The 16033-nt window shown below is 35.2% G+C and overlaps 1 protein-coding gene across 26 annotated transcripts in view; it reads left to right on the top strand.

Moving 5' to 3' along the window:
- ZC3H11D (zinc finger CCCH-type containing 11D) overlaps positions 1–16033 on the top strand; it is a 30869-nt gene that overhangs the window by 7367 nt on the left and 7469 nt on the right. For 7 of the 26 annotated variants that reach the window (XM_087934555.1, XM_087934550.1, XM_087934556.1 and 4 more), the window contains 6 exons: positions 2749–2868; positions 6325–6448; positions 12754–12912; positions 14355–14432; positions 14534–14644; positions 15683–15793. In XM_087934555.1, coding sequence (XP_087790681.1) covers positions 2749–2868; positions 6325–6448; positions 12754–12912; positions 14355–14432; positions 14534–14644; positions 15683–15793 — 703 coding nt within the window. The remainder of the gene's footprint in view (positions 1–2748; positions 2869–6324; positions 6449–12753; positions 12913–14354; positions 14433–14533; positions 14645–15682; positions 15794–16033) is intronic. The other 19 variants (XM_087934569.1, XM_087934562.1, XM_087934554.1 and 16 more) reach the window with 4 other exon arrangements.

The following is a 16033-nucleotide window of genomic DNA, read 5'->3' as shown; positions in this document are numbered from 1 at the left end:
TGAATTTTACCGGCTTGAATATTTTTTCCACTACCTACAATTTTTAGTCCCTTGTGTTGTCCAGTTTTTAAATCATGAAATTACTTATCTCTGTATAGAACTGTATAAAACAGTATAAAATACACAAAAGAATATGTATATAAGGCAGATGTACAATATTCTCATGACACACTATTTATTTGTAAAAGTTTTAATGTTCCATTTATTATCTTCTAAGTTTTATTTACCAAATCTTAGTTGGCTTTTTGCTGCTTATTTAATATTCTTTAGGTCCTTAAGTTTGAGCAAGATGGCTAATCCCTTTGTGTTTCACTGCTCAAACTCACAAAAGACACATTGTCCTTATGAGTAGCAGCCACAGAGAGCAATATGAACAATTTCCCATTCTCTTCATATCTGAAAAGGTTGCAAGGAACCTTAATAGTCTTTACCATGGTTGCCAGTCCTGGTTTCGCTATCTTCAGTTTGCCAAATCTCCCTTGGAAATCCCAATTTCATCTTTAGCGCTCCCCCCCTTTCTCTCCATTTATTTCCACTTTTGTTTTTAACTTTTTTTTACCCATGTTTCTTTTATATGGCTGTATGATTTTTATTTGCAAACTACTCAGAGCCACCTAGGTAAGTTGGGTGGTGTATAAATAATAAATAATAAAATATATTGATGGAGTCAATTTTTATGACTTAGTATATGATCCTAAATTTAACGACTGAGTTAAAGAAGTTTATAAGCAGTTGTTCTAAGACCACAGATTATATATTAATTATTTTCAATATAAGGGGTCTCTCTTGATTGTTTTGAACATCGGATAATTTTCTGGCTTATATACATAAGTAGGGTAACAAAGGTAAGAGTGGGGTACGATTGGTAGTAAAAAAGAAATAAAGTAGAAAAATACTGATAAATGTTTCAGGAATATAAAATTTAATATCTTTTAGGGAGAGGTTTAGTAATCAGAGATTTATCCTAGTACTTATAGAATATGTGAAAATGCAGCATTCAAATTGGATTACAAGAAAGCAAAAATTGTTATCTGATATGGGAAAAGATTGCTGTCATTTTGGGAAACAGTGATAACATTATTGAAAGAATCAGAAGCCTGTGCTTTCAATTGCTATCCTTGGTTATCTTTTTGATACTCCCAGGAACATCTACTTTGAACCATTAAACAGAAATCCCCAATTACAGGGAAGCCATTTTCCATTAGTAGTTCTCACTGTGTAACAAACTTTCCTGGAAAATTAACAAGTGTCAGCAGAAATAATATATAGTGTTTTCTTAACAGATCTCTCTAGTGCAAATATCATACTCTGCATGAAGGACCCCTCATACTCTCTATTTTATTTGTTTGTTTGTTTGTTTCCTGCCTTTATTATATTGATAAATAGTTTAAGGTAGTTAACACTCCTTCTTTTATTTTCCCACAACAACAACCCCATGGAGTTGAGAGAGGCAGTGACTGGCCAAAAGTCACTCAGACAGCTTTCAATGCCTAAGACAGGACTAGAATTTGGTCTTCTGGTTTCTAACCTGATATTTTACCCATTTAGACCAAACTCTCCATTTATCCATTTATAGCGCTCACGAAGATAGATTATCTGTTTCAGAAGACCTGGATGTAATATCTTTAAAATGGGTATTAAACAATGTTCAGTATTGAAATGTCTTTGAATATTAGCAGCTCGGTTTGGTAGTTATGTTGGTTTGAGTTCTGAGCTTGGTGATTTGGTTGCAAATGTAACTTTCATCCCCATTTGAGGAGACATCCTTGTCTGGGGGTGTACTGGCCTTAAAATGACCAGGATTCAGAAAGTTATTTAAAGGCCAGTACTCTCCCAGACAAGCACAATCCAAAATGCACCGAAGATATCTCCTCGAATAGGGACGAAACGTTTGCAACCAAATGGTCAAGCTTGGAGCTCAAGCCAACAACATAATGCTCAAAGTTTCCTGATTATGGTTGCTAATCCAAAAAATTCTCATACTCAATTCTTCAATTGTCTTCTGAAATCATATCACCGTGTTGATATTTATATGTTCTTCTCTCCACTTCTAAATTTGGAGTGTGAGGAGATGTTTTTGTGCTTGGGCCTAGATTCCTAAATAAATTTTCTACTTATTTGCTTACTTTGAAATACAATATCTATGGCATGCTACGGTGTATAGCAATAACATACCTCATCTTGTTAATGATGTTTAGTGTATCTTCTAGTTATTATCCATGATGGAACTTCTGGTTACTACTTAATTTTATTCAGTTCACTTGAGTGAAAATTGTATAGTAGCTGAACTTACTTGACAATATATAAATTAATTTGTAGATTCTCTGGGGTTTTTGTTTATATTTTTGCAGGAGTAACAAAATTACAATGCCAAACTATAATAAATTGATAGGCTAAGGTTTACTCAGACTTTACACCTGACACTGTCATCTTTCCTGCTTTCTAAAATTGGATGGATATGATTGGAGAAACATCTTGCATAATGATTATTGATTGCCCTGCTTGATTCAAATCCAGTATTTTCCAACTCTAAATCAACTCTTTAGTTCCACAAGTATTAGAATGGATTTTTGTATGTGAGAAGTATTAGTTCTGCTGGCTTTTTTCTGTTTTTCTGGTCTTCTGTTTGACTGTTATTTTAAAGAGTTGTTTCAGTAATTTTATAACCTGAAAAATTATTTAAAATATTTAAATAGAGGAAATGTTATGTAGCCAAGTTTTCAAACCTCTCTTTTTTTCTATATCCAGGGATCAAAGTGCAGGTTCCGTCACTGTGAAAAAGCCATTGGCAGTGATATTGTGTGCTCATTATGGAGAGAGGGAAAATGTTCCCATCAACTTTGCAAATTTAGACATATGGAAATACAGGTAGAAATAACAAGCTTTTGAAGTGGTCTCTCTTGAACTAGAACTATTATAAGAATTCACCACCTGTTTTTAACCTCTGCTATCGTTACTGAAAATATGTCATGTTAGTTTCACATCTCTTCTATTTTCTTCCATTAAAATCTCTTCTTTTGGGATATGATATCTTAGTTTCACATTTAAGAAGTAGAGTGTTCTTCTGACATCCAGTCACACAATTTCATCAGCTAAAGATTTATATTCATTCACACTTTACGCTAAGTTTGGAAAACCAACAAAAAACACTGAATTTTAAGTAACTCTGCATCTGTACTTTAATTGGATTTCTGTTCTCATAATCTGTTCTGCTTAGAATAATAGAAGTTTTTACAGTTAGTCCTCAATTTATGATCATAATTGAACCCACAATTATGATTATAAGTTGTGATAGTGATTAAGTAGGTCACCACATGACCACGAAATTTTATGGCCTTTTTTGCCTTAATCGTTAAGCGGGTATAATGGTGCCATGGTCATTAAGTGAACCCATTGATTGCAGTGGAGAAGTTTTTGATGGAAACTAGAAGTAAACTTTGGTTTCCAACAAAAATGTTGTAAATCATGATCACATGGACAATGGGATATTGCCAACAGCCATAAATGCAGGCCAGTTGCCAAGCGCCCAAAATTCAGCCATGTGACTGTAAGGGGCATCCATTGTAAGCATTGTAAGCGGAAAAACAAATCTAGTCATGTTGCCAACTTCAAAAGCCAATACAAAAATTTATGCCACCAGATAAAGACTGAATGCACCAATTATCATATTAAACAAGAGGAAAATCCACCCGCGCTTTTTACAACTTTGTAAACAATGAACTAAAAGACTCAAGGTCCATCCCACCCCTAATAGGACCTAATGGTAGACTCCAACGATGACACCATTAAAGCCAACCTCTTTAACACATTCTTTGGCTCAGTATTTATAAACAGCAATGGATCACGCCCAGTATTTCCTAGCCGAACCACAGAAAACTACAATGATCTAATACATATCGATTTAATAGAAGACAATGTTGAAAAAGCACTACGCAATCTAAAATCATCTCTATCTCTTGGACCGGATGGAATATGTGCCTACTTCTTAAAAAAGTTATCCACTGCCATAGCAGAACCTCTAAGCATAACCTTTGAAAAATCTTTCAGGACCAGCTCCATGCCTAACCTATGGTCACAAGCCATGGTCATCCCCATCTTCAAAAAGGGAGACCCCAGCCTAGTTGAAAATTACAGACCAATCTCTTTATGTTGCATCACCTGTAACATCATGGAATCAATTATTGACCAATCCATTATCCTCCACTTAGAAACAAACAACCTACTCTCTTATAAACAATTTGGTTACAGAAAAAAACTATCCTTTAATCTGCAACTCTTACACTGCAAAAACATATGGACTACACAACTCGATCAGGGCAAAACAATAGACGCAATCTACATAGACTTCTGTAAAGCCTTTGATTCAGTGGTACATGACAAACTACTCCTAAAACTAAAATCTTATGGTATCTCTGGACAACTGCATAACTGGATAGAAGCATTCCTGTCAAACAGACAACAAATGGTCAAAATTGGAGCATCCTATCAAATTCTGTACCTGTCAATAGTGGTGTCCCCCAAGGCAGTGTTCTAGGACCAACTCTTTTCATACTCTACATAAATGACTTCTGTGATCATATTAAGAGCAACTGCGTTCTCTTCGCTGATGATGTAAAGCTATTCAGTATCACAGACAATACCTGCTACTCTTCAAAAAGATCTTGACTATGTATCAGAATGGTCAAACAAATGGCAACTTCAAATCTCAACAAATAAATGCTCTGTCTTACATATTGGCAAAAAAAATCAGAAAATAAACTACAAGCTGAATAGTCATGACCTTGTTGATGATCCAAGCTCTGTAAAGGACCTTGGAATATTCATCTCTAATGATCTAAGTGCTAGAGCCCACTGTAACTACATAGCCAAAACAGCATTAAGAATTGTTAACCTAATCCTACATAGCTTTTTCTCTGGTAATATCACACTACTAACTAGAGCATACAAAACGTTTGCTAGACCAATACTTGAATACAGCTCATCAGTCTGGAACCCACATTACGTATCTGCTATTAACACAGTTGAGAAAGTCCAGAAATATTTCACAAGAAGAGTTCTCCACTCCTCTACTCATTGTAGAATACCTTATGCCACCAGACTTGAAATTCTAGACCTAGAAAACCTTGAATTACGCCTCTTTGGTCTGATCTAAGTATGGTATATAAAATCATACATTGCAATGACTTACCTGTCAATGAATACTTCAGCTTCAACCATAACAACAGAAGAGCACACAATAGATACAAACTCAAGGTTAACTGCACCAAACTTGATTGCAGGAAATACGACCAGCAGCAGTGTGGTCAATGTCTGGAATACTCTACCTGACTCTGTGGTTTCTTCCCCAAACCCCCAAAACTTTAACCTTAAACTGTCTACTATTGACCTCACCCCTTTCTTAAGAGGTCTGTAGGGGGTGTGCATAAGCGCACCAACGTGTCTACCATCCCTGTCCTGTTGTTTCTTTTATTTTTCTTATACGTACCCATTTCATGTATTCATAACTATGTATATACTTGTACCTATTATCTTGTAAGCAATTGACAAATCAAAATAAATAAAATAAATAAATGAATCCAGATCATAAGTAGCTTTGGGGTGTGTCACTGTGGTTTCATATTGAGCTAAGATTGAAGTGATGCCAAGAAACAAAATGAACTATCTTCTGCCTTATTAAATTTAATGCCAAATTGTTCTTTAACTTCTGGCTTTTACTTACTTCTGGCTTATACTTACTATACTTCTGTAAATTCTGGCTTATACTTACTGCGGTTCCAAGGAGATTAGGAAAAATAGTTTCTTTCCAGATGCTTTATATAGTTGTGATGCAACTATATTAATGAAAGAATAGGCACTAGTATTGTTTTCCTATTTTAAAATTTTCATTAATACAGCCAGTGCTACAAAAAGAAGGTTCTATAGCAATAATCGCTGTTTGGACCGCTGTTCTTTAAAATGAAACATTTTTGGATGTGGTGAAATTTTAATATGCAATTTAGTGTGAAATATAAAACAGGCCTTCCCCACAAAGAAGAATTTTTATGCAGGACTGTAGCATGTATAATAAACAGGAATCCTAATTGATGTTTGATATCAGTTTGATGCCGATCAGTTAAATTTTGAATTTCAAAATTAAATTTTGAAAGTAGTCCAAACAATTTCAGCAGGGTCACATAGTAAATAGCAGTGGGGTTTATTGCAAAGCCTTTTTTGAGTGCTTTGTTCTATTTCTATTCATAGTTTAGATTATGAATTGCAGAATTTAATTCCTGACAATTTCTATTAAATCATTAAATATGAAACCACCCATGCTTTCTTCTATAGCAAAAATACAACAGCATCTCATGCTTCTGGGAAACACAGCCTTTAGGCTGTGTGAGGATCAGTTGTGTCTTCCATCACAGGAAACCTCGTAATATCAATGGACTTTTTTTGCCCCCTAGTAATGGTGAGTATCTTTTCCATATTCTAGTAACTGAAATAAAGTCAATTACGTATGTTTCACTTCTGTTATCATTGATGAGCAACATACTGAAAATTAGTTTTAGGTATTGAGTTAAAGTTCATATTCATAATCTGATTAGAATGGGGCCTATCTTTGTTTTCAATGCTATTTTCATAGCAGATTATTATAATTAATAATGTATCCAGTGCAATTATATAATTAGTTTTCTTATTTCTATTTCCCTTATAGCTGTTAATAATTTTGCAGATATCAATATTAAAGTTAATGGGAACCCATCCTTCCATCCATCCATCCATCCATCCATCCATCCATCCATCACTTGAATTTATTTGGCCACCTAACAGCAGTTAAAAACACCACAAAGCACATAAAAGTAGAATAATAAATGTATATCCAGCACCTAAGGTAAAAAAACAACCCAACCACAACAGATCAAGAGAATCATTGCATGGGTTCTGTATGTATGTATATATGTGTGTGTGTGTGTGTGTGCATCCCCAAGTTCAGTGACACAATTATATCTTTAAGCCATTACAGAAAGCCAGCATGGTCTGTGTCAATCTAATATTCTTAGTAGAGAGGTTCAGAATTGCTTTTGTGATGTGCTCCTTCTGTCAGAGACGAAATAATGTAATGAGCCAATTAAATGACCCAAAGCAAGATAGTTCTGATGTCCACCAGTACTGATTGGATTCCTATCAGTTTTCTGTTTTGCTGCCTTTTTTGACATTAGCATTTTTGTTGCTCTGCACCACGTTTTATAAGAAAAGTGATTCGCTTGTACTGGTGGAAATCGGTAGCTGTGCTCTGATCAGTAGCTAATTGGTATTTTACTGTTGTTCGGCAGCGAAATTGTTTCAAGGATCATTGCTACCTCCTCCCTCCAGGGAACAAAGTTAACAGTAATATGGTCTTCATTTGGTTCTCCTGGTATATTTTGGCATTGAAATCTACCTCCATATATTGTGTTGAGCTTGGACTGTGTCTCCATGGGATGCCAGTTTTGTGATGAGGAAGGTGATCAAGGTAGTCTGTTTTTTGTTTGTTTTAACTACAGAAAGAAACTTCTAGAAAAATTATCATAGGTATCTTCTGAATTGTCACAGGTTTGTGCAGATTGGTGAGTGAAATTAGGTGAGGGCTACATCTAGACAAACACATTCAATGGTTAGAATAGACTACATGATACAAGTTTCAACTGCACATTCATCTAAGCAAAATTGAGCTGCCTTGATTGAATGGGGGTCTTGTGTATCTTACTCTCTAAACTCGGACACATTTATAAAGCTTCAAATTCCTCTGAAATCCCTGGAATTTCTGCAAGGTTATGTTTAGCTCCCAAGAGACAGTTTTTTTAACATTTGCCATTCTTTTGTGAATGTACTTGTTGTAATTTACACTGTCCTTTTATATGGAGGAGTTAAGTTTGGGAGCTTTGATATTTATAAAAAAGAGTGAATACTAATTGGCTTCACTGTCATTCTGTTGCTGCTACTGATGTTTTAAAACCAGTGCTTCTCAAACCTGAATAAATTACCCAAAATTGTGGGAAAGTGTTTTTTCTTTGGGTAGTGACACCCACAAACCCATTACTCATCACTACAGAGACATATAATTGATGTAAAGATTGCCACGTATGCTAAAATATATTTGAAAATCTCTAAAGTATTCCTATCAAGAGGGAAATCAATGAAATTAGCAATTGCAATTTGTTCAAATGACATAAATATCGTTCAGTGGACATTGTTTGTATAATGCAGGCTGTCCTCAGTTTATGACTATTTGTTCTATGACTGAAGTTATAATAGTACTGAAGGGAGCAATTATGACAGGTCCTCAAAGTTCAGTAAGACTTTCTGATAAGCGATTTTGAAGTAAAAAGGTTTGAGAAGCACTTCTTTGGTTCATACCCATCAGCCAGGGTTCTAGGATGCTTAAACTAGTTTTGCCTGCTCTGATACAGTTCTCCAAACTGTTATGGAGAAAAACAGTTTTTATATTCCAAGAAAAAGATTTTCTTGTTGAATTAGGTTGCCTGAAACAGTATTTTTATATTCTGTAATATCTGCCTAAAATAAGTTTTGCAAAGATACATTAAGTATTCAGCACTCTTTCCTGGATAATATTCAGAAAAAGTGGGGATGAGAGGCAATATGAATAACTGATATACTGCATAATGCAGAAACGTTTTGTTTGCTTTTTAAAAAATGGTATAGATATTTATAAAATGGTGAAAAGATAAATGGTGCATTTTATGGCAATACTAAAAATATGGTTCCAATATAATGTTATTTTCTGTATGGAAAAATACATGTGGAAAAAGTTGTGCTTTAATAATAAAAGACAATTGAATATTACAAGAAAGTTCACATATGGAATATGTCATATATATACCTCTTCTGCAAATTGCATGAGAGGTGTTTTTTTTTACTGTTATTCCCAATAGAATCTATATAAATTGTGTTTTAGAAAGAAAAGTAATTTCCTCCATACTAGTTTTAAGAAAATGGTGGAGAAGAAAATGCCCTTCCTAAATAAAGCATATTAAGATTACAATAAAGTTGTAGAAGCTTAAGAAAAGGGAAACATTTAATTGTGTGCAAACATTTCAGGAAACTGATCACAAAAAGAGTGCCGTATTTATTTGATGAGAAGAGTCTCATGTTTTGATTAGGGAGAGGGGGTCACGTTCTCTTCCTTGGGAATAAGAGTTCCCTTCTAAGGATGTACTTGCAGGTTAACTTAGTAAGAATATGGGACTTTAGGTCTAGTGTTGCAATTCTTTCCCTTTATTGCCCCTTTATGCCTTCTTTCTGCCTCATCTCCACAGTTTAGTTCCTACCCGTAGTTTAGTTTCCACCTTTAGTTTCCCACTTGATCAGAGGTGTGAAACTCAATTTCATTGAGGGCTGCATCAGGGTTGTGTTTGATCTTGGGGGGCTGGACTGGGTGTGGCCAGATCAACTTCACTTGTGCGATCAAATGCCACTTCACTTTTGTGATCAAATGCCAGTAATTTGTTTTTCTAGCACTCTGCCAGCAAATGGAGCCCAGGAGAGCTGCGCGCCTTCACTGTTCCCTGGGCAGCTCCGTGGGCCAGATCTAAACACCCTGCAGGCCAAATCCGGTCCATGGGCCTTGAGTTTGACACCCCTGCACTAGATGTAGTCCTTGACTTACAACCATTCATTTACTGACTGTTTTAAGTTACAATTGAAAAAAATTGACTTATAACTGTTTGTCACAACCATTGCAGCATCTCCATAGTCATGTAATAAGAATGTGGAAGCTTGGCAACAGGTTCATATTTATAATTATTTATAATGGTTGCAGTGTCCTGCATATGACCATGGGGTCACCTTTTGCGACAGAATCAAAATCAATGGGGAAGCCAGATTCACTTAACAACCATGTACTAACTTAACAACTGTAGTGTATTGCATAACAACTCTGGCAAGAAAGGTCATAAAATGGAGCAAAACTCACTTAAGAACTGTCTCATTTCACAACAAAAAATGTGGGCTCAATTGTCAAGGACTTTCTCTCATACCACTTCTCATACTCCTTTCTCTCATACCACCTACATCTTGATTCTTTTGTCCTCATCATCTTCCATATGTTTCTTTTTTTATTTTGTCTCTTCTCAAAAGAAGGAACTCAAGCTTGTGTGATTCTGTGGGTGATCATGTTTTGTGTATGTAAAAAGAGGCTTACATGAAGATGGGAAATCAATTAATTTTGAAGATATACTTTATGCAATATATTTTAATTATTGGTTATTTTTTTGGCTCTAGTGCTGCTCTTTTTTTTGCTACGGGACTGCTCTTTTTACAGAGATCTTTTTCTGCTATTCTGGTTTTAACTCATTGTATGTTTTCCTTTTTTCTTTTTGGCTCTGGTAGTTTACTTTTGAACCACCAAGTGTCATTGGGAATCCATCAGCTTACAAATTCAATAAATAAACAATTGAGATGTTAAAGTTGTCAGATTTATGGAATGGCCTATAATATTAGAGGATATTATGATGGTGATGAAAAAATAACTTTGTGACCAATGACAGCAGCGTTCTCTCTTTCTATCTCTCTGTTATATGTTTGTTATTAAAGTCAGTTTATTTTATTTACTTATTTGATTTGTATAGTTGCCCATCTCAACTCTGGGAAGACATACCTTGTCCTACACAATCAGTATACATTGTCCTGTGCCTGTCCATTTTTTTCTTTCTCCCCCCCTCACCCTTTTTGCCTTCCTCCACGCAGAGTGAATAGATTGCCTAAACAAGCAATCTCTTCTTCAGATACTTTTCTCCACACTACAGTGTATCCCTAAAAGTGCTAACCACAAGTCAACAAGCCTTAGTAAGTTGATTAGAACCCTCAGGTTGGCTGGCCCTGTTGCCTGACAATGAGAAGACCCTAATCAGATTCACATTAAAGGCTGTTCTTTGCTTCCTAAGCAGCTCCCAGCTTACATCCATAGGTGGGCTAGGCAAACAGTGCATTCCTTTTCATATACTGTATTTTTCGCACTATAAGACGCACCTGACCTAGGTTTAAAAGAGGAAAACAAGAAAAAATATTCTGAACTGGAGCCTGAGAGGACCGTAGATAGGTGTCCTCTCATGTGCCACCTCTGCCTGTTGACTCCTGCACTGCAGAAAAGAGATAAGCAATGACAAAGACAGAAGAGCGGGGGTTCAGCACTGTAAAAGGACCCCGCCACCACTGCCCAGCTACTATTCACCAAAAGGACTGGCACTGTGATACAATATTCCTTCCATAAGACACACAGACATTTTCACCCACTTTTTTTTTTGTGGGGGGGAGTGTGTCTTATGGAGCGAAAAATATATTCCCTACTGTATGCCTGCTTATCCTCTTACAATTCCCTCCTCTCCAATGAATGTATTTTTTTTTTTAAAAAAAATTCTCTTCTTGCTAATTATCCCAGCATTGAGCTTAATATCCCAATGGACAAGGGAGTTGGGAACAGAATTTGCCCTTTTACCTGGCTTCATCATGAATCGTGTTCTGGAAAACTTCTCTACCAATTGGGCTCACTTAATTGTTTGGGAGTATATTCTTCTGACACTGTAAAGCAAAGGAAAGCCAGTGTAAACACAATTACAGTCACATGATTTTTACTTAGTGATTACTTCTCTTAATAATTGAATTGCTTTAACCAACTGTGGTTGCTGAACAAGGACTACCCATACAAATCATGTAATTATTATATTTTATGCTACCACAATCATTTTATTGTATTTTGTCTGCATATATATCTGTTTTTGTCTGTCTGTATCTGGACTCCAAAGAAAAATCAGAATTGGAGGTAATTAAAGCTTGGATGGTTGATTATAGGAAAATTATAGGGTTGAATGGGAAATTGAAAAATACCTCAAGAAGACAAGGACAACACGGGAGCTGAGCTGCATTCAAAGATGTTTTAAATTTTACATTATGTTCATGAGTATGTAACTTGAAGATTGCTTTTAGCTAAAAACAGGAATTCTAAATTTATAAATGAAGAATCTGGGCATTGCGCAAGATTTTTACATGTATGGGTGAGTTTGGTTTACTCCTTTTTATGGGGTTGAGGATCATCTTAAATTCAGGACTGTTTTCATTTCAGGCAAATAAATAAATGGCCACTATGGCAATAGATCCTTCTCTCATTACAATATTAATAATACTTTGTTCATTTAGTTGGGGGCTTTATCATGAATACAGTCATTACAAATGATGAACCATAGAATATGGATTATGATTAGTCAGAACATAGTTGAAAACCAATGCTTAGCATGATATGGGATCTTTTCTTTAATATTGCTCTTTTGTAATATGCAATTACTTTTGTATACTTTGGGGAGTGAATAGCATCATAAAAGAAACATTTCCTTCAAGGCATCTTTTCTTTCAGAGTTAATGCATATTTTATTTCCTTTGCTGTTGCCATAAACAAATGACATAATAAATTTCACTGAAGCCAGTTAGAGTAATATATATTAACTGGAACACTTAAAGAACCAAGGTTGAAATCTTACCTGTACTTAACCGACAATTATTCCAACTGAACATGTAAGAATTTTATCCTATGTCATTGTGAATAGGATTTCATACTATTAAGTCAGTTAATTTATTTATTTGGTTAATGGTTCAGGTAATAATATACATTCTAAATATAATTATTAAACTTTGTTTTGGCTTTTATGAGCGAGTTAAGTCTGTTAAACTCTTCAAAGTCTCAATTCAAAAGCTTTATACTGAATTTAAAGTTACTTCCAATAGATTCTACATTGCAAGGGGAAGTTCAGGAAGGAATTTTGCATGCTGCTCAAAATCAAGATTCCACAAAAGGTCAGGAGAATACATTAAGGCCTATTCATCCTCCACTTATTATTACTATCAATCTTGAGGAGGAAGAAGAGGAAGAACAAGAAGAAAAATGTAAATATTTTTCAAATTTTTTTGTCATGTTTGTCTACATATTATCTTTTAGAAAGAGATGAAAACTAAATCCCAACATGAGTATTCTTGCCATTCTTTTTCTTTGCTTACCTATATACATCTAAAATATTGCCTAATATTAAATTTGGAGACATAGTTAAAAAAGGAGATGAATGTGTTGCTGGCTGACGAATTCTGGGAATGAAAGTCCATAAATCTTAAAGTTGCCAAGGTTGGAGAATCCTGCTCTGAAGGGTTGCATGGGGATTTTTCTATTATTATTGTTTTATATTTTGTGAGCAGCACGGTGGCCTAGAGGTAAAGCTCTCACCTCACAATCAGGAGGCTGTGAGTTCAGTGTAGTGGCAGATATTTCTTTCTCTGGGTGAGAAAGAATATTGTCTGCTATGAACTCCGCATGGGCATCAGGAAAGGCATCTGGCCAGTAAATGATCAGCTCCATTCAGTCACCCTGACTCTGATGCAAGGGACTAAAAGGCCATTAAATTTTTTTAATATATTTTGTCCATAGTCTCAGGAAAATTCATCCTTTTTTTTTTTTTACTTTGAACTTTCTTTTGTCATCTTGCATGCATGCACGACCCCCACATATGCGCACGTGACCCCTGCTTGTGTGAACTGCCTCCTGCACGTGCACGGCAGAGACGCAAAGACCAGCTAGCCAGCAGGAGGTGCGTGTGCCCATGTGCGTTGGACAAAGCTGGGGCAACAGCTTACATACCCATAGAAAGGGCTCTGTGTGCCACCTCTGGCACACGTGTCATAGGTTCACCATCACAGAAATAAAGTATACATTCTAGAATTCTTTCTAAGTTTTTCTCAGCAATTGCCATTAAAAAGATTTGTGTTTTTCCATGTAACAAAATAACATGGTGCATGCATGTGCTTTTACTTTCCACGGGTGATGCCTTTGTGTCAATGTGTGCACTGGAAAGCTTAGGGCCAGTTGCATACAATCTGTCTTGGGACTCAGAGAGAATGGGGCCTAGAAGGGAACAATTACTAACATTCCAGCAAATGTGCATCTCCTTCTCCATGGGAGATTTTTCTCACTTGAGGGATTTTTTTCCTGGAATATTTTTCTTTGCAACTTTGGCCAGACGTGGCTCTTTTTTCGAACTCATAAACTCAGTACTTGCCCCACAGCAAAATGTCCTCTTTACATATTTTTTGTAAGGATATTTTGAGCCTCTTTACATATTTTTTTTCCTATGCCCAATTGGGAAGGGAAAGAATGAAAGTGGCGAATAGGCATTCTTTAGAAAAAATAATCTATCTTTTCCTTTTAAAACTATTCAGTCAGTAAAAGAAAGATTTTGTTTTGTATTATAAATGTAAATGCAATTCAGATTTGCTTTATATGGCAAGGAAAAAGCCTGGGAAGAATTTTATTAGAAATAACTTAAAATTGTTCCATACAGATGCATCTTATTTATTGTCAAAGACACCAGAAGATATAGAAGAAGAAAAGGCAATAAAGGAAATGTGCTATAAATCTGGTAAGAATCTTATTGTTATATCAACTAAGAACATTGGTGCATTTTTTAAGATGATATAACAATAGCAATTCTTTTCTTTTGTCTGTTTGTGGATGAAACAGGAGAATATTATAGAATTCAGACTTCTCAGGAAAATAATTTAACAAAAAATTCTTCAGTGCTGGAGAATGAGCTCATTAAACCTATGGAAACATGCAGAGAATTACAAGAAGGCAAGGAATAGAACAGTTGAAGTTTTTAATTTTGGATCTTAAATGTTGTTTTATCTTTTTAAAGATAAGAAATATTCATTGTTAAAAATCTACATTAACATATTGTTTAGATGTAGACTCCAGGAAGAAGCCCAAGTTCAATCTCTGGACTTGCCAACTAAAAGTACCAATTAACAGATGCGACAATGGGGAGTTTGCCAATTATCTGAGTAGAAATCTGTCAAGTATAAAACCTGGTGCTAGTCAGAGTTGAAAATATTGGGTTGTGCCAAGAGTGTAACTTATTTCAGCTTAAGGGCTGCAACAGGCTTTGCATACTATGTTGTTTCAAAATAAGTGGATAATGCCAAAAAATGACTGATTTTCTGGAAAGAGACTGGGGATTTGAAAGATGGTTCTGAGCCTCCTGTCTATTAGACTTAGGGCCTTCTGATTATTGGGTTCTGGAAGCCAGGAAAGGGGATTTGATAGTCAATATGTTTTATTTTTCCAACTCTGAATGACATGAATAAATAAAATCTGATGTAAGACAGCTTCCTATGTATCTTTGTATGTAAAAAAGAAATACAGTATAATCTTTTTGTTTCTCCAGTTAAAGTATAACGTTAAAGAATAGTTAGATGGGTTGATGCAAAGTTATATTAGTCCTATTATTACTAACTTACTCTAAGTTCAACTGAGCATTATGCAACTAGTTATGTGTAGAAATGTGCTACATGATGGCTTTTTAAAGTATTAAAAAACTTTACATTATTATTATGTTCATTTATTTCAGACACTTCAGTCATGGAATTAAGTAAAATATTCATTAGTCATATTTTATTAATTGTTCCTAAGAAAATCCATCTTATTATAGAAAAAAATGATAAGTAGAACTTAGTAACTTAGTAACTTCATATTTATGATCCCCATATTGCCAATAGATAGGTGTCTAAAGCTTACAGTAGGTAATGCTATGGTAATAGCTGGCCCTCCAAAAAAATATTCCTATTACATGCAGTTTAATAACTTCACAGATTTTCTCTCTCACCATTCTAGGTGATGGTGTTGCAGTTCCATCAAAGTTTAACATTATAGAAAGACAAACAAAAATAACAGCCTCAGTGGACAGTTGCTCTAAATCTGAACTTAGTGCCTTTGAAAATGGAGGTAATTATTTAAAATACGATTTCTACTACCCAGTTTGCAGAAACTCTGCTCAATCTTTTTTCATTTTCTAATTTAATGAAGCAATGCTATCTGTCTTTATTTAATTTTATTTAAAGAAGCTTTGGGATTGTTTGAAAGCTACGTTTACCTTCTCTTCTCAGACTGTAATTTTTGCATCCTTTCTCAATTGAAACCACCAACAATAGAGACAAAGAGAAGGAGAAGGAAAGGGAGAGAGAC

Source organism: Pseudonaja textilis, chromosome 5 (assembly GCF_049901715.1).
Source record: "Pseudonaja textilis isolate UNSWEBS1 chromosome 5, rPseTex1.2, whole genome shotgun sequence".
NCBI lineage: Eukaryota > Metazoa > Chordata > Lepidosauria > Squamata > Elapidae > Pseudonaja > Pseudonaja textilis.
Note: the sequence above shows the minus strand (reverse complement) of the source record. Positions and strands in the feature narration are given on the sequence as shown.